At 43.3% G+C, this 19,168-nt stretch overlaps 1 protein-coding gene across 8 annotated transcripts in view; it reads right to left on the bottom strand.

The window, feature by feature from the left end:
* Window positions 1-19,168, bottom strand: part of Ptprt (protein tyrosine phosphatase receptor type T) — a 1,023,334-nt gene that overhangs the window by 260,311 nt on the left and 743,855 nt on the right. For all 8 annotated transcript variants that reach the window (XM_047539644.1, XM_047539637.1, XM_047539640.1 and 5 more), the window contains exons 10-11: window positions 18,900-19,101; window positions 17,370-17,472 (exon numbers count right to left, since the gene is read on the bottom strand). In XM_047539644.1, the coding sequence (XP_047395600.1) occupies window positions 17,370-17,472; window positions 18,900-19,101 (305 nt within the window). The remainder of the gene's footprint in view (window positions 1-17,369; window positions 17,473-18,899; window positions 19,102-19,168) is intronic.

The raw sequence follows: 19,168 nt of genomic DNA, 5'->3' as shown, positions 1-19,168 counted from the left end.
TTATTGACACTGACATTAATGGGCTTAGTGTTATTTTACATGAATTAAAACTTTTTTTAAAATTTAGCTTTTATTTCTGAAACTGTAAATACTGACAGATAAAATCCACAAGAACAAAAGCTCTTTGGGACCCTCCCTAATTTCTAAGAGTATAAAGAGGACTAAATGGAGAAGGATGAGTATTTCTGATCTAATCATATATTTAGAAAGACTGTCAAGATACCCATGGCTCAGGATTTCTCCTTGTTGGTGCTGTCAGCATTCTGGGCTGGATAATTGGGTGTGGGGAAGGTGTCAGGGGAGGAGTCCTGTGCACTGTGAGATGCGAAAGGCTCAGCAGCATCTCTGACCTTTAACTGGATACCAGAGGCACCACTACCCCCTACTGTGATAACAAAAATGCCTCCAAACATTGTAGAGTGACCCTGGTTGGGAACTTGTGCCATAGGTAACCAGAAAAGGATATGAAAAGACACCTCATTAAGAAAAGAAATATCAATAGTATAAAAATACATGAAAAAATATTCTGTCTTACCAGTGAGGCAAGAAGTGTAAATCAAAATGACTGTATGGTCCCATTAAAATGCATTGAATTAGCAGAAGTAAACCAAAATTACAAACGCCATTTCAGTGGGCATTCTGGTTGAACTGGTGAGATTATATAATTGCAGTTGCATTGTTAATTGGTTAATCAAACTGGGGGAAATAATTTGGTGATGGTTCTCAAGACTCATTGTATTTTTTGTGACCTAGAAGTAAAAAGAACATAAGCTCTGAAATCAACATTGAATTTGAATTTTGTCTCTGAAACTTACTGGCTTTGTGACCTTCCTTAATTTATTTAAATGGTATCATTTGTTAAAATAAAAAAAAAAACTGAAGAATAATGTCTCCATCAATTATTATTGTGAGAACTGGATTAGATAATAATGTAAGTGAACTTCTTGTTAAAAATGGAAGAATTAATGCACTCCACTTACCTCTTTTCTCTCTTGAGACCTCAAAAATGACAGTGAAAGATGAAAAAGTATATAAATCCACAAGGAAAAAGAGATCAGGAGAGGGACCATGGGTGGATGGGATGTTTCGACAAAATTCTAGAAGACTAAAAATGGTCAGAAGAGAGGTGCCCCATATAAAGGATAAAGACTTGCAAAGGGATGTGAATATGAATGAAGTTGATTTGCTCCATAGATCTCTAAAGATACCCCAGTCCTGGAGCAGGCAGGTGGGAGTCTAGAAATGAAATGTGGGACTGGAAACAGGTGTGTTGATGAGGATCTGCACAAAACCATCCAACTCCTGACCATGCCCAGCCTCCTATCCCTCAGGCACCAGCTAGGAGGAGGTTTCATCCCTGGAGAATTGAATGCCTCCACCTCCAAAACTACAGCATCTCCACTCAACTCTTCCTATACCTCACTTTTAAACCTGGCCTGCCAAAGCTTACTGGTTAGGTGAGATGTATTTCCAGTGAGAAGGAGAGCAGCCAATTCAAACAGGGAGAAATGACTCCAGAAGAAACCAACATCATATGGAAGTCAGGAAGGCCCCTTCTTCCTCCCAAATCAAAATAGTATCCTGAAAAAAGTTTGAGAAACAATTTCTTCTATAAACAAGAAGCAGATGCTACAAGGAAAAACAAATTAAGGGCACAGCAAATAACTCTCAGGAAAGTTGTGATTGCTAATATTATAAACATGTGTTTATAATATGTATGGTGTTTTTCTAGAAAACAGAATAAAATGACTCCCACTCCTGCAAGGATTTAAATAAAATGGTTTAAAAAAGAGTATTCTATAGTAAAAGTGAAATGATGAATCTTTGTGGAAGAAAATATATATGGCTAGTTTAATAAAGATACTGCCTGAAGATAAAGAAAATAATAGTGTAGTAGATGAAGAATTAAATGAAACAAACTTCACCCCTGTACCAGACAGGGAGAGTAAGCAGAGTAGTATAACAGTGATTTGGTGGAGCTAGACTACTATGTTCAAATTTCACATCAGCCACCTACGATCTGCCTGGTGCTGGGCAGACCAGTTAACCTTTTAGGGTTTCAGTTTCCCCATCTGTCAACTATGGACAATACCAGTTCTTACCACAGTGCTTTGATGACAATGAACTGAGGTGATATAAGTATAGGACTTACAATAGTGCCCAGCACTTAGAAAGCTTTAATTATGGAATACTATAATAAAAATCGTATATCCCTGAGTTCAAGTGCTTTTATGGCATTATAAAATTGGCCATTGTGTATGTATTTAATGAAAAACAGTGGTGCAAATACACAGGGAAGATGGAAGGGAGGGACTGGATGATTTAAGATGGCCAACTTCTCATCCATCAGAGCAGGAAGTAAATGGATAATGTCTGCAATCAATAACTTTAGAATAGTACATTAAGTAGTGACATTGTCGATTCCCACAAGAAATGGCAAAGAATGGAAATGCAGTTGCCTCTGGGGCACAGAACTGAAGAGTGGTAAACGATGGGGTAAACTATTTGATTTTCCAACTACATATACTTTGAGTTTTTTTAATTAAAAAATAAAAATGGTTAATGTATATGAATTGGCTGTCAGCGTCTGGCATATAATAATTGACACTCAAAACCTTGTAGTTCCACTTTATTCATTTTAGTAATTTCACTCCTGGGGATTTTTCCTTTTAAAGATACAATACCAAAGGAGAAACATGAATAAACATGTTAGTGCTGGATTATTTATAACAACAAATAACTGGAAATGACCCAAATTTTCAACCATACGGGAATGGCTAAGAATTATGCAAAAGTCAGATAGAAACTTATAACCATAAGTTGAATTTATTTCTTCAGATGGCTATGAATAGGCTAGAACCAATCACACATGCACATACACACGTCCCTGATGTACTTAGACAGGGAAACGAACCTGAGAGAATCAGGAGGTCTAAAGCCAGGATAAGGAGGTATATTGTACCTTCATTCTATCTTCCTCTAGACCCAAGAGTACCTAATAAAAAGACCCACAGCTGCTTGGGTGCAAGAGGAGTTATTTCCAACACTTGAAGTGTTCCGTGACACAGACTTTTATACTTAGAGTTCATATCACTATTTGGAGAGAATGCATACTAACAATCTGTGCCATTAATAGTAATTATTACAGGCATTTAGGAGCTCCTCCCTGGCTCTACAGTTAGACTCAGCAGTAGCAAAGTCAAACCTCTGCAGAACATCATTCCCAACTGCTCAGCCTCCAGCTGACCATGTCCCATGAAACTCATTTATCAGCAAAGATATTGATGAAAACCACGTGAGAACTATGAAAAAGATTGACAACATAATACGTAACGTCTGCATCAGAACCTATAAGGGCTACAAGAACCACAGCTCCTAAAGATAGTATGAGCTAAGCAAGCATTTTTTTTTTCCTACTCCAGTGCGATATTTTCACTGTAAAATGAGAGGATGTTTGGGAGGTCACTGATCAATCAGAGGTTCCAGTGCAGAACAGGAGTTCGACAAAGCTCAGATGGCTGTGATTTTGTATGTCCATGACCCACTTCTTAGAATGGCTCCTCAAACTCTAGCCTTCATCAGCAGCTCTGGAGGAGGACTCCTTAGACTCAGATTGCGGGCTCCACCCACAGACCTTCTGATTCATAAGTTGGGGGATGAGACTTGGGAATTTGCATTCCTAACAAGCTCCTGGGTCATACTGATGATCCAGGACCAAACCTAGAGAAATGCTATCTTATCGAAAAAAGGAAAAAGATCAAGACCCTGGGGAAAGAAAAGCAGGTGGGAAATTTTTTTTCCTTCATCCGCCTTGATCTTGAGCCCTACCTGATGGAACGTTGGCTTGCCTTCTATACCAGCTCCGCCTTCTTCCCAAGCTGCCTTCTCTGGTTTTCCTAAGCTCCAGCCCTGAACGGAGCTTCGCTGGTCAACTTCCTGAGCTGAAAGTTGATAGCCCTTTCCCACCTGCCAGGAGCCTACAACCTGAGGCTGAGGCCACCTTTTTAGGCTCCAAGAAATTATGCATTCGTTATGGAGGAAATTAACACCTCAAAGCAAACTATAATTAGGAATTCTTCAATTCAGTTTATGCTTTTTCAATTAGGCACTCTATAATTTTAATCATGGGAGCATTAACATGTTTCTGTAATTTATATACCTGTGGTATAATTAAGCCTGGGAAACACATCGCTCGAAACCTGAATGGAAGTGATTGTTTCCCTTCACACTTGCAGTACCACAGGTCCCTGATGGAGAGATGGTGCCAGTTTCAAAGAAGCCCTGTGGGAGCTGCAGTGGCCAATGAGAGACTCCTGATTTGGACATCGATGGCTGTCATAGACCATGAGGTGCCTTTGAACATCTGGTCCACGTCGTGTATATCTGTATCCCAAAGCTTCAACTCCTATTGTGACTTCCAAAACATTCCCACGATTGGAAACTGCTTTGGACAATTATTCTTGGAAACTAATTTCAATTAAACAGGAACAGGGTGTCCTGGCAGGGGAGACATTATCTGTGAGCTGCGGAAAGCAGATAGCTTTGAATTGAAGAAATTGAACAATGGGCTAAAACTTAGCCTGGATTGGGACCAAGCTCCTTTTTCCCCGTTTATTCCTCTCCCCACTTTCTCTAACTCTACTCCATTCTCATCATTTCAGCTTTGCCTTTCAGCCACAAAGCAGGCCCTGAATCCTATGTGCAAGGTAGTTCTCTTGGGATTCTGAGCGGTTCTGCAAATTCAAGGAATTCAGAGGCACACTGAAAGTTTTTGTGCTTATTCAGACTGAACCTCTGAACTTTCTGAAGGTTAAAAACCTTCATTTTTTTTCTCTTCTTCCTGCTCTCCCCACAATAGCAAATTCAGATTTGCTGACTGCAATAAAAGGAAAAAGAACATAATCAAAACTGGCCCGGGGGGACAATGCATACAGATTCCAACCCAGCTGAGTGACGCGCCCATATTGCTGCAGCATTTTGGCACTCAATATATTTTGTCTGATCTAAGAAAATATAGAACTTTTTATAGAGTGAAAGTTTGAAATGGATTTGTTTCTCCCAGGCTGCTCTAGCCTTCCACAAAAGAATACAGATTTGTTCAGATTCTGATGTTTAGCTTCACCAAACAGCCATCTCCTACCTACGCCCCAACATCTGTATAGAAGTGATATATTCAGATATGCTATCAGCATGCAACAACACAACATGAATTATTTCAGACACCAGCCATTGTCCTCATCATAAGGAAATGGGAGTGTGTTTTTAGCCCCCACGTGGACAGGGATAGAGGAATAAGCTGGCAGAGATTCTAGTTCAGCTATTAAGAGCTAAAACTGGTTATGCTCATGCTAAATGACATAGCAGAAGAGTCACTGGGGGTTTCAAAAGCTGAGAAACCAACAGGGGTGACACCACAGTCAAAGGCAAAATCATCACGTCCCCATATCATGACAATTAGCAAATATTGGCACCATAGAAGAAATTACCTGGCTCCTATACTATCTCCTTTCTCCACACCTGAGGACACCTATAGATTAAATGACATAGTAGAATTTTGGAAGTCTAGTTCAACAGATCAGAATCTCAACAGCAGGTTGGTCAGTCATAGATTTCATTCTTCTTTGGGATTCACATTTCATACCTGTGTTTACAATCCCATTATAATGCTCATTTCTCATAGCAGGATCCCTGACCCATCCCCAAATGCCTGCATTAATAATCTCATGGAACCAAACATAGGCTTTGACCTCTATCAGTCCTCCCAGGGTCTAGAGCATGCAGTAAAAGAGAATTTTCTATTATGATGGAAATGTCCAGAATGGTAACCACTAACCAAAATGGTAAACCATATGTAACCTTTGATTACTTGTGGCTATTATTATGTGATTATTATGTGGTATTGCAACTAATGAACTGAAGCTATAATTTTATTTAATTTTAATTAATTTAAATAGCCACATGTAGCTATAGAATTGGACAGTGGCTATGTATCTTGGACAGTATAGGTCTAACATCTTGCTCTTGAATCCTTGTATTACTGGGGCAGCTAACTCCCACCCTAAAATTAATGCTGCTTCATATATTCATATTCTTTAAAAATTGTATAGTGAGCCTATACCTCAGTGGAAATGTACAAGTTAAACAGTGAACATTAAGTAACTATAGCCAGGCAAGAAAAGGGTCCGGTGGTATTGTGAGAAGGAGTAAGCCCAAATTTCTTCTCCCTAGTGGTGCAGATTCAAATCTTTAAGTTGTTCTTTTCATATCAAAAATTCAGGGCTTTCAGGATCACCCCTCTGACTGCTGCTGAGAGGAGGCAACTCTCTGAGCAGCCCCAGGCAGCTGGAGCAGACATTGTGCAGAATGCTTTTTGGGTAAGAGCAAACCTCCTTGGATTCTAACATGGCACAAATCCATGCACTAGCTCAGAAAAACATCAAAGATCCGGCCATAGCAATGCACTTGGTGGAGGCAGACTTGAAAGTCTGACCTTTGGTTGACTGCAGACACGAACTGAGAGCCATCGGTTATCAGCTGCTCAAGATCTGAGAGAAAGCAGAAATGCAAACTGTCATGGGGCCCAAAACAGTACAGAAAGTAGAAGTCAGCAGGAAAAAAAAAGTTGGAAAATAAGTGAGAACCAGGAGAAGGCATCTTGCAGAGGCGCTGTTGATCTTGCCGGGGAATTTCATGGGTTCCCTGGGGTGGGATGGTTAGCACTACAAAGCTACACCTACTTAGCCCATCCGTCCTCATCATGACCTCCTGTTCCTGAATACACTTGGCTCCAATGCCCTTCACCTTGAGTCCACTAGGATCTGACCACCACTATCACTGTCAACATGGTTCCACCCAGAGCCACATTATCCCACAGAAGGGTTGCAGTATGAAATCTCACCACTTTTTCTTTCCAGCCCATCTACTGATCAAGGGTACAGCAGCATCAAATTTCCCTGTCCCTCAATATCGTTACCTTCACATTCTTTTTCTGAGCAAGCCTACACCAACTAGTCCATTTTCAAACATTTTTGTGAACATCACTATCTTCTTTTCCCCATGATCCTGGATCACATGTCCCTCATATTTTCTACTACAAAAACTTCTTGGATTTCTTGGAAACAACCAAAAGGCAAAATGTTGACCATTTCTCTCTTTTTTTAAAAAACAATTCTTCCTTTGACTTCCTTGTTTTCAAATAAAAGTTAAAATAAAGTTATATTGCCTTGATTTTACTTCTGCTTCTTCAGTTCGTCCCTCTCCATTCCCTGTGGGACAGATTTCGGTCCTGTTCTTTACCCCTTCTACTCCACATCTCCTTGAATAAGGTCATCCATGCCTCCTGGCTTCCAATACCACCTGGATGCCAATCATTCCCAAATCTAAAACCCCTGTTCAGATGCCTCTCCAGTGCTGCAGACTTTGGGAATTTAAATAGTCCCTGTGGTAGGAGGTGAACATGACAACTACTCTCTCCTTCCCCTCTTGCCAGCAACAGTCCCCGGCTCCTTCCCTCCAGATGGCAGACAGTCCAAAATAGAACACTCTTGTTCTTCATGTTCCGTCGACTGCTCCATTTAAAAATTCTTCCCCCAACACCTGTTTTCCCTCCTTGCTTTGAGCCTAAGTAATATAATCCAGAATTCCAACATCAGGGCCAATTCTTGGTAAGCTGGATTGTTGGACCACAGGGCAAGGGTGGGGGAAGTGGTGGCTTATCAGAGGGGACAAGCAATGCCATCAGAGTTGAAGAGAACCCACCTAAGTTAATTGACTCACCTGTTTTCCCTTTAGTTTTCCTGAATCATCTTTCTTTTTTAAAAAAAAAATAAATTTAATTATGCACAGATAGGTCTATGTCATGATCTTATAGGATTTATAGGGCTGGTAGACAATTTTCCATAGTGAAGCAAATGAATAACTCACATAGTCTTTTTTATTTGTTTCGGTGGGAGATTAAATGATTTTTCTGCTTGCAGTTCTATGCCACAGCCCTGGAATCACCCTTGTCTCTTTGAGTGGTTTCCTCAGTTCTAGTTACCTGCCCCTTTAATTAAAATTACATGTTCCTTTGCTCACCATGGTTAACTGTGGGACAGCCCCATGGAGGAGAGCTCTGTGGCAGCATTCATCCCGTTATTCCTTATCCTTGGTGGCTTCTTGTCTTTGGTTCCTCATATTTTCCAATCTGGTGTAATGCAGTCCCAGCATGCTCTTGGGCATGGCTACAAGTGGTATTAATGATTTATAAAGCCAAATCTTCTTGCAGCTTCCATGGAAGTACCTCATCTCTTCCCATTTCACCGTCCCCACAAAGTGGGCACATAGCCTTCTCTTTGGGCCCCAGCAAAGGTGGCCCAGAGAACCAGCAAAACCAATGATGTTTGAAGAATGAGTGGCTCAATGTAGCTGCAGTTTTCCATCTCTCCCAATGTGGACAGGGACTCGTAAACTGCTCAGGCTGCCCCGTGTTAATAAATCCTCTAAATTTTCATTTCTTCTTCCTAATTGGACACCATCATGTGCTGGTGTCTGAGAATCAGACAGTAATGATTCCAATTTTGCTCACTGCAGCTCCGCAGACCAGCAAAACCCTTCTGTGATTGTTTCATGTGCTCCCACTCAGGGCTTCACAGTTATTAAAGGAATCCTGGAGGAAATTTGGCAACCGTTTGCTTTTCTTCCCAGTAAAGTTTCTTCCTTCTTTAAAAGTTGGCTGGATCTCCAATTTGCACTGTAGCTAATCACTGTGCATTTTAGAATCTGCAGTCCTAACTAGCTGCACCTGTCAAATGCAAAAGACTCGTGGATTCTCATCAGAGAGTGAAAAGAACTTGCAATGACCTCTAGAAGCCACTTGCCATGTTACACTGATTTCTAGTGTTTAGTCAGTGACACCTCTGGTCCTGCATGCTGCAGCTATGGAACCCTGTGCACCAAGCCTCAAGAAGGTCAAGGAAACAGGCCACAAGTCCTAACTGATCACCCTGGTGGTTCCTCAGTGGTCCCCAGATCACACATTAGGTCTCAGTCTGTTCTTCTTACTTGTTATTAACTCCCCATTCGTATCCCACACCACCTTCGCTGCCATTGGCTTCTCCTGGGTGAACTATCCTCCCAGAATTTTCCTTCCCTCTGTATCTCTTTGCTCAGAGAATGGGACATCCTGCATTCCACTAGCCAAGACAGACACTTGGAGTGAACCTGCACCATGTCTTTTCCTCTGCACCCACCACCCCATCCCACAGAGACGTTATTGTAAAAGACAGGCCAGTGTCACCACTAGGAATTTTATCCATCATCATCATCACAACTATTCTACCTTGGGTCACCTTCACTTCTCATCTGAGCAATGATAATTATCTCCCAAAGGTATTGCTCTTAGCCCTTGGTTCGCTGGCCTCAGCAGTTGACAAATCCTAGCCTTGCTACACGTGTATGATTCACGTCATTTAGAAAGGTGCTCAGATACAGGGACACATTTTTTTCTTTTTCTGGTATAAAAGTTTGAGGCAGGTGTGCTTAACTGCTGAGCCACATCCCCAGCTCTTTTTCATCTTTACGTTGAGACAGGGTCTTGCTATGTTGTTTAGGGCCTTGCTAAGTTTCTGAGTCTGGCTTTGGACTTGTTATCCTCCTGCCTCAGCCTCCTGAGCCTCTGGGTTGGCAGGTATGCAACACTGTACAGAGTAAGGGACCCATTTTTAAGGGAATACTGATTTGAAGGTTTTATCATGCCTGGAGATAGCTACTGGTTCTCTGATGTGCCACGCACTAGCCAGATCTTTATAGACAGAGTTCACATGCGTGTTAGGAGACATTCAGCCAGCAGGCATCAGCATACAGCAGGGCTCAGAAGAGGGTCCTGCCATGGCCACCCACAGCTGAGAGTCACTTCTTGCCTCAATAGTTTGATCGAATCCAAGGAGCACATTGAACTACCACACACTTCAGTTTATTTGACTTTTGAAATAATCTATGATGCAAGTATTCCCATTCACCAACGATCAATTTGAGACTCAGAAAAATTAAGTACCTACTGCAAGATCTCCCAGTGGGGCCATTGGATAAGGTTTGATATGGTTCCAGGAGCCTCTCGTGATCCACTATATCCAACTGGGAAGTCAGCTGTGGTGGGAAGAGTGTAGGGGTCTCAGGTTTGGGGCTGCCTCTGTGACCCAGTCCCACTCCAAAAGGAGGTCACAGTGTCTGGTAGCCATTGAACATGCAAGTCCCCGATAGGGAGGGAGTGGTCAAGGTGGGGTGGGGGACCTGGAAGGAGTTGTGTTCCTGTCAGCAGGATGGAGACCCTAGAGGTAGCTATATTTGAAGTACATGCTGGAGAGGACGTATGGCATACTCAGAGGTGATGAGTGGCATGCTCGGCAGAAAGAAGGACATGAGCAGAAACAGGATCACCCAGGAAATGACAGAAACCTGGGCGTCCACCTGCCAAATGTTCCACACACACTGCAGGACAAAGTCCACACCCAGAGCGAAGACCTTCTTTACCTGGCTCTGCCTACTCCTGGCTTCTCTCCTCTCTCTGGCCCTGTCCACTGGGCTATTTGTGGCTCCCTGAATACACTGTGCACCTTCCCTGCCTGGTGCATGGACTACTTCCTCCTGTTGGGTCACACTCTTCCCTCCTCCTCTCAGTCCCCCTCATTCCATTGGTCTGGGCTCAGGTAACGCTGCCTCCAGCAAACCTGGCTTCCCAGCCCACCAGGTTCCTGACAGATGCCTCCACACTGAACTCCAGGGAAACCTCTGACCTCTGACCAAGTGCACAGGTAATTTTAATTAAATTGCTCACAAGCAATTTTAATTGTTTCTAATTGTTTTCCCTTATAGACCTGCACCATCTAAAATGGTAGTCACTACTCTTTGCAAAAGGTGAAATACAAATGGCCAACAAATATGTGAAAAATGCTCAATATCATGAGCCATCAGAGAAATGCAAATCAAAATTACAATGAGGTAATATCTTAACCCATTTAGGATAGCTATTATAAAAAATAACAAGCACTGGCAGGAAGGTAGAGAAAAGGAACTCATATGCTGTTGGGGGGGAATTAAAATTAGTATAGTCACTATGGAAAAAGTATGGAGGTTACTTGCAAACTAAAAGTAGCTCTACCATATGATCCAGTTGCCCCACTTCTGGGTATACAGTCAAAGGAAATGATATCAGCATGCCAAAGAGATAGCTGCATACCCACGTTTATTGAGGCACTATTCACAATAGCAAAGATAAGGAATCATGCCAGGTGCCCATCAGCTGATGAGTGGTTACAGAAAATGTAGCATTTATATATTATTTATATAATGGAGAATTATTCAGTCACAAGGAAGAATAAAATCCTATGAATGGAACTAGTGGACATTATATTAAGAGAAATAAACCAGGCACAGAGAGGCAAGTACCGCATGTTCTCTCTCACACCTGGAAGATGGAAAATGTCGACTTTGATGTGAAATAGTGATAAGTGAAGGTTGGGAAGTGTGTGTGTGTGTGTGTGTGTGTGTGTGTGTGTGTGAGATAAGGTTGGACCAAGGATTTGACCAGTATATACTATATACATGTGTTCAAATATCACACTGAATCCTAAGAATACATAAAATTAAAACATGTTAATCAAAAACAAAATAATTGTTAAAAAATGAAATGGTAGTCACTAGCCACCAGTAAGTACTTTTATTTAAAGTAATTAAATAAGAATAAAAATCAGTTCCTCAATTGGAGTAACCATGTATTGAGTGCTTGAGAGTCATGTGTGGTCAGTGAAAATCCTACTGCACAGCACACAAACTAAGGGCATTTTTGTTGTTTTAGAAAGTTCTATCAGACGGTCTTCAATGATAGAGTAGGAGGCAACTGCAGACAGGGTCTCACATGTGCATCTCTATAGCCCTAACTGCTGGTGTCTACCTGGCTGGCAAAATGGATTTGCTGAATGAACTAGTCAGTAACCAGATTTTAGTTTGTTTTCAGCTTACTAAAGTCTAGATATTTCAAAATAAAAGACATCCAATAGTGCCAAGCCCCCAAGATGTCTTGGTGCTCACGGCCTAAGAAAGACATGTCAAAACAAACAAACAAACAAACAAAACCCCAAACAAATAAGAACTAAAGAAAACATACAAATGAATGCCGAACACCATTAGAAGCTCAGGAAAGAACCATAGGTCATAGGAATCACATAGGTCACTGTTGAGGAGAACCTGAGGAAGGGGCAGAGTGAATTTAAATGAATCCGGAAATAAGGTTGAAGCCCAACGCTGACACGCCTTGAATTCCATGCTAAGAAGCTTGAACTTAATGCAATAGAAAACCAGTGACCCATTTAAGAATTTTAAGCAGGGAAGTTAACTTGATCCAATTTGTGCTTCCAAAGGACCATTCTAGCAGCTCAGTGGGGGATGGACTGAGGAAGAGAGGCCGGAGGCAAATCAGCATGGACACCCTGGTGGGTCTGGCAGAGGCGGGAGAGTGGTCGTGGGGAGAAGTCCAGTCCAGGGCTGATTGGATGGCAGGGGAGACACTGGGAACAAAGGACTCCTCCACAGAAGCTGGGGTCTGGAATCTGCCCCCCAGCCTTCCTCCAGGGCCTGCATTATGGGTGATTAATTCATGGCCCAGTCACTTTCCCATGAAGGTTACCACAGATACATCAGCATGACAGGTGGGGCGTGGGGGAAGAAGGTTGAGCATGTTCTAGTTCGAGCTGAATATTAGATTCTAGTCACCATTTGATTGATCTTTTAAGCAATTCTGGGATTCTGTCACTTAAAAACCAATAAATCTTTGAAGGCCTGGAGAAAGCAATGCAAAAGCAATAAATCTCCATTGTAGAGTATTAAAAAAAAATAGGCCAAGCTGCGGAGGTGGATAGCTGGAGGGATGCGGGTGCAGGAGACCCACACAGCAACTCCCAGGCTGTGCTGCTGGCCTCCTGCTTGCTCAGCTGTACCTGAGCCCCACCCAGGAGGCTTCCAAGGAGGAGCAGCAAGCAGCAGAGCCAAGGTGGAGTTTGGGTGTGAGCATTTGGGGCAGGTGGAAGAAGGACTTACCTGGGGGTGCAGGCTCTGGTTCAGGTGTGAGTTTTTCTAAGAGCAAGTAGCTCCAGGCAGAGTGAGACCCCTGGAGTTCACAAGGTACAGAATCTGGAGTCGGAGGACCCCCGAGGAGTTATTACCTTACAGCATCCCCTCCCAAAGGCCATCAGGTCATCCCTTGACAAATCAGGCCTGAGGAACTCAGACCTTCTGGAATGATCAATGAACTCTGAGCCAGGAAACTGGGTCTATGTCAAAGCACTTAATGTGTAAGGCACCCTGTGACTGTGGATCAGTCATTTGCCATCTTAAGCTTCAGTTTCCTCCTCTGAAAGGGAGACAGTATTTCTCTACCAGCTTATTCACCAGGCAAGTGAGTCTCAGAAGTACAGAAATTAAAGAAACTATCAACGGTTAAGTTCTTTTTTAAAAACACTTATTTAAAAAAAAACTTATATATAATATTTGTACTTATATACATAAGTGCAATATAAATAATGTGTCCTGATTACATCAAGGTGTTAGCATTTCCATCTCCTCAATCATCGATCAGTTCTATCTGTTGGGAACCTTCAAATTCTTCTCTTCTAGTTACATTGCAATCTAGAGTAAATTGTGCACTCCATGTCTCCTACTGTGCTACAGAATATTAGAGCCACTTCCTCCTATCAGCTGTAAAACAGGACTCAAGGCCTCCTTGACCCAATGCCTCTAGCAAGCTTTTGGAAATCCAGGAATCACAGAGAGTCCCTGTTGCTCTTCTTGTCCACTCCCACCTCCCCAGCCTGCAGGACTCCACACTGTCCACCTCCCTGCGTGGTATTCATCTCTCTCTCTGCCCACTGGCCCCATTCAGCCCCTGTCCTACTGGCTCCACAGCATCTTATGCTCTGCTGACTTCATTATTTTTTTGCCTATCTGCCTAATGCCCCACCTCTCCTCCCATTCACGGCGTGCCTACCGCTGATGAGCCTCAAGAAGGCAGGGATGCGTCTGTCTTGCTTCCTGCTATCTCCCCATTGCTCCACTCACTTCCTGGGGACTAGCAAGTGCTCTGTAAGTATGTGTTCAACAACTAAATGGCTGACTGCCCCCCACATGTCCATCCTAGGGCCTGAGGTTCAAGGTGAAAATAGGCTAAAGTAACTGAAACCTACTGTGATATTTTCACTCTGTCACTGCAGTTGTCCTGAGAGTCATGCTGGGTGGCATTAGTTAGTCTCTTCCCTTGTTGGCTAAAGCCCATGTAAAGGTCTGAAAATAACTCCAGAAACAGTGAGCTCCCACCCTCCATGATCCAGAGTCCTGGGAAGAAAGGCAGCCAGACATTTCCAGACACCAACCACTTCCCCTTTGAGCAGTGACATTTCTTTAATTTTAATCTAATTTTATTTAATTTTTTCAGATGGAAATGTCACCAGAATATGTCATGCATACCTTTCTCGGAGGGAGGTGGCATGGTATAGTGAAGTGAGCACAGGGTTAGGGTCAGAACTGGGCTGAAATTTTGCCTGTACCCCTGGTGGTCTCATGGCCTGTACCAACTCACGCAGCTTCTGTTTATCTCAATGTCCGTATTTGCAAATAGGAGACAACTACCAAACGTGAAGGTGTAGATGGCATTATGCATGGCGACAGGCACACAGCAAGTGCTTGCTCACTCAGCAGAAGCTAGTAGGTACTTTTAAGCTAAAAACTACATACTTTGGGGAGGTCAATTAATGAGTCTCCATGACTGTGAGGGGCTGCAGTGTGTTGGTTTTTGAGCTCCTGTGTTTGCACAGGCAGGGTGGCCCTCCCCAGCTCCCTGCCAATTTCATTTCTCATTGCTGCTGGGGCATGTCAACCACTCCTCTCTTCTCCCCATTTATTGTAGTCTAAGGGCACCTGAGCCTGTTAAAGAGATGGGCAAACTAAGGGTAAGAGCTTCTGTTTGTGGGACCTGGAAAAGTCTTCCCATGCATGTGGTTTGGGCTTCTCAGAGGCTGTTTTGATGGGGGGCAGTGGGGAAAAGACCTTGGTCTCTGGGGTCAGGCATGCCTGGATGCCTGGATCTAAGTATCTCCTTGTTTTATGCAACTTAGGTGAAATAGTGTGCTCGCTTTACAGAGAAGGAGAACTGAGTCTGAGAGAGAGGAAAGGGGAGAGAAAGATGGGGGGTGAGAATATTTTTTCTAATGTGCACACAGCAGTGTTAGAGCAAGATTTACATCCAGGTTCACTGCCACCAAACTCACATTCTTTCCATGGCCCACACACAGCCAGAAGACTGGGGAACGAGCCTAACTCCATCCCCACCAGGAACCTGTACAGTGAGATGCCAGGGATCGGGATCCTTTGCTGATCTATTTATAGGCTTGGATAGCTGGGTCTCCTATAAAAGGTCATAGACTTGGGGTCAGATCAGAACTTTGCTGTGAGCCAGTTGCTAACTTGCTATGCAATCTTGAGAAAGCTGCTTCTCTTCTCTGGCTGTACTCTTGCCATCTGGGAGGCTTTCTAAGATTTTAAAATAGTGACCAATGCTGCTGTGTGGAAGAGGAGAGAACCCTTAAAGGGAGTAAAGCATTGCTGGCCAAAATGGGACCCGTGATTTGACACCCAGACATCCCACATTCAAACTCAGTTTTCCTACTATGTGATTGTGTGCCATTGGGTATCTCAGTTTCTTCATCTGAAAATGAAGATAATATCTCACAATGTACAGATAAGGTGCAAGGCAATGCTACATCAGAGTAACTGGAAGAAAAACAGGGAATTCATAACTTGATTTGACTTAGAGCCACCCTCTGTTTTGGCTTGTTACAGGTAGGACAACCCTAGGACACCAATATGTGGAACCTCAGACCAAACACTGCAGTAGGAAGCCCACAAACATGACCTGTGCCTGTTGCGGGGCCTGAAATTCCTCTTAGTGGGGAGAAGCATTGTCTAAAGTCCTCAGAGTAGGTAGGAACTTGCAAAATTTGGCAGTTGATTCCATCTGTTTTACTGCCTGTAATTTCGGGTAAAGCTGGATATGCATTGGAAAATGAAGACCAGGACCATCTCAAGAGCCTCTTTCCTGATAGATCTCTTAGCCTCCAGGGACACCTAGAGTGACACTGTTGCATGCAATTCTCCAGTGGCTCCCTGTGGCCCTCATATAAGCTCCAGCCTGTCAAACATGCCCCCACTCTCACGCCACCCTCCAGCCTGACCTTTATGTTACTGCAAATCTAACCAGGCCTGGCTGCTCCCCATTGCAGCAACCTGCCTCTCTCAACCACTCTGCCCATGCTGGACACTTGAAACTTGGGTGAAATCTCATACGACATTGAAGAGACTCCCCAGCATCACCTCCTGGGATAGCCCATAGTGACCTGCATGTATCTCCATAAGGATGTTCTTATGGTAATAATGTTTTCATGTTTCTGCCTTCCAAGTAGAGTTTGGATTCCTTTAGAACCTAACTTATTTATGGCGAGTTCTCTACTGTATTCCAAGTACTTAAATAGTGCCTGAGACAGAATGGATATTCATAAAAATGTGTGTTGGATGAATCATTATTGTCCCCCGTGTCACTTCCCATTCTGGGTACATGGGGTGCTCAATGCATGCTTGTAGAACTTAATTGTGCCAATCTGAAAGCTCTTCTATGCAGTCCACAGCTTTGTTTCAATGGACTGGTCCTGCTTCCTGGAGTCCTGAGCAAAACCTGTGGATAATATTGCTGCCCTCGTTCAAAGTGTAGCTCACTAAAAAGAGATGCCCACCCTACTCACAGCATGGAATGACACTGGTCAGCTTAACTTCAGAGATGCTTTGGCTTTGTGGGCATCCACATACTCCTGCCCTCTTGTTAAAATCAGCAGCGTAACCTTAATGGCAAGGTCCCTGTGGGACTCCAACACTCCACCCCATAGAAGGAACCAGTCTCTAGGTCTCGCCCTGTTCCTAACCTTATTTTGAGATGTCAGCAAGTCTCTTTCTCTTACTGAGAGTGAGTCTTGTGATCTCACCAGGGGACTCTGTCCAGGTTCCCCTTCTATTAAATTCACCATAATGATGCTCCAGAAAGTTCTCTCCCTGACCATCTTCAGGTTCCCATTAGCATGTTCCCTCTGAACATTCCACTGTGGGAAGAGATGATCCTGGCTCTGAGGCCCCTCTGACTTGGTCTTGGGACTGCCGACCCTCTTCTGTTTGGGAAGTCTTGCTCCTAGCCTGTGTTGCCCATGCATGTGGCCAGTCATGTGATTCAAATGGAGTTGTGTATGGTACTGAGGTCCTGAGAAGGAAAGCTGCAAACTCCAAATGAAGAACCTCCTCACCTGACAGGGGCTCCCCGGGACTGAGCCGGCTTCAGCATCACAGTGATGGTGGTGTCCGTCTCATTCAGAGGGGTATCTGTGTCGTACTCAGGCATCGATGGAGCTGGGTAGGGAACAGAGATGGAAGTGAGGCCCAGCACAGTTCCCAAAACCTCAATCACCACTTCCCCTTGATGCCATCCTTAAAGACCCTCCGGGTGACTAGAGGGAGGTGGATGAGAGTCACACACCAGACGCTTTTAGCAAAGGAAGCCCTGACTTCCCAATGGCCTGTAGGCTCCTTCCTGGAGAACAGGGCAGTGATGTGAGCAGTCACCCTAAAGAATCACCAAGTTCCCCATGGAATAGCGATACATGCAAGAAATACTATATGTACTTAATAAAGATGCAAAAGCAAAGTCAACAAGGTTAAATGCATTTAAATGCAAATTAAAGCCCTGATGAATTAGTTCCCCGACTTTTTCTTTTTTTTTTTTTTTCATGAGACCCTCTCCACACCTGATAGGACTGTGACTAAACCTAATCCTTTGAAAAGGTAATTTAGCCATTTATATTAAGAGCTATTAAAACCCACGGCCCTTTTAATTCAGATTTTCAATGTCTGAATTTAATCCTAAAGTTATAATCCGAACCCACGAATTACACTTTATTTTGTAACATGTTTATTGAAGCGTTATTTTATAAAAACACGGAAGCACCAAATATATCCAACCACAGGGGAATGTTTAATTAAATTACGTCCATCCACTTGACGGAACATTAAAGAGAGCAATTCAGCAACAGGGAAATGCTTATGGGATCAGGATAAGTAGGAATATTAAGCTACAAAACATCGTGGTGTTTGAAAACCACCCGCGTAACCTGTGTGCTTCTAGCCCTGAATGGCAGCGAGATTCTGAAAAGTGAAAGTCGTCTTAACAAAGTCATTCCAAGGGAGTTCTCATCCATGCTGACTAGTGCTGAAGGCAGCCCTGACCAATATGGCGGCTGGTATACTGGGGTCACTGTGGCTCCGTCACAGTCATTCATTCATTCATGCATTCTGATATCAGAGGCCTCATGAGCCATCATGCAAGACACGGCAAAAAGAATATTTCTGAAAATAAAATTACAAACCAACTTTGAAGTGTGCGCTTTCCCCCTCTCTCTACCTCACACATCTTCACACTATTGAATGTGACCCTGTGGCAAGTCATCTGGTGAACTGCCACCTAGTTTAATATATATTTTTACACTTTAGGAAGTTCATCAATTAGGTCTCCTTTGTAAGGCTGCAATGGTAACCCACTTGGGACTGCGTCCTCCTCATTGTTGACATACCGTGCGGGGACAGTTGACTCTGTCTCTTTTTACTCCCAGGAAAATTAGGAATGGGGCAGGAAAAGGGGGCAGGTTTTCTTCCTTTTCGCTTGCTCAAAGAGATAACACTCTATTTATATATGAGCTATCAAAATGTATAAATGCATTCTATTGGCATGTACAAGTAATGAGAAAAAATAAAATAAAATAAATTAAAAATAAAAGAGATACCTGAAATTTTGGTGGCAATTCGAGTGGTAACCGGGGGTCCAAAGCCCTTGGCGGTGCTGGCCTTGATGGTGAAGGAGTAGGTGGTCCCTGGGTACAGACCCACGAAGAGGTGGTGAGTTTCATTCCGGAGCTTGAACACTTTTCCCCTCTGACTGGAGAGGTCAGCATTAGGGTCCAGTGAGCCCACAGCCTTGTAGTTGATCTGCATGGCAAGGTGACAAAGAAACCAATGTCCACTCAGAGCACTAGAAGGAGTACAGGTGTGAGCA

Source organism: Sciurus carolinensis, chromosome 2 (genome assembly GCF_902686445.1).
Source record: "Sciurus carolinensis chromosome 2, mSciCar1.2, whole genome shotgun sequence".
In the NCBI taxonomy this organism is placed as follows: domain Eukaryota; kingdom Metazoa; phylum Chordata; class Mammalia; order Rodentia; family Sciuridae; genus Sciurus; species Sciurus carolinensis.
The sequence above is the reverse complement of the archived record's forward strand: the minus strand, read 5'-3'. Positions and strand labels throughout refer to the sequence as shown.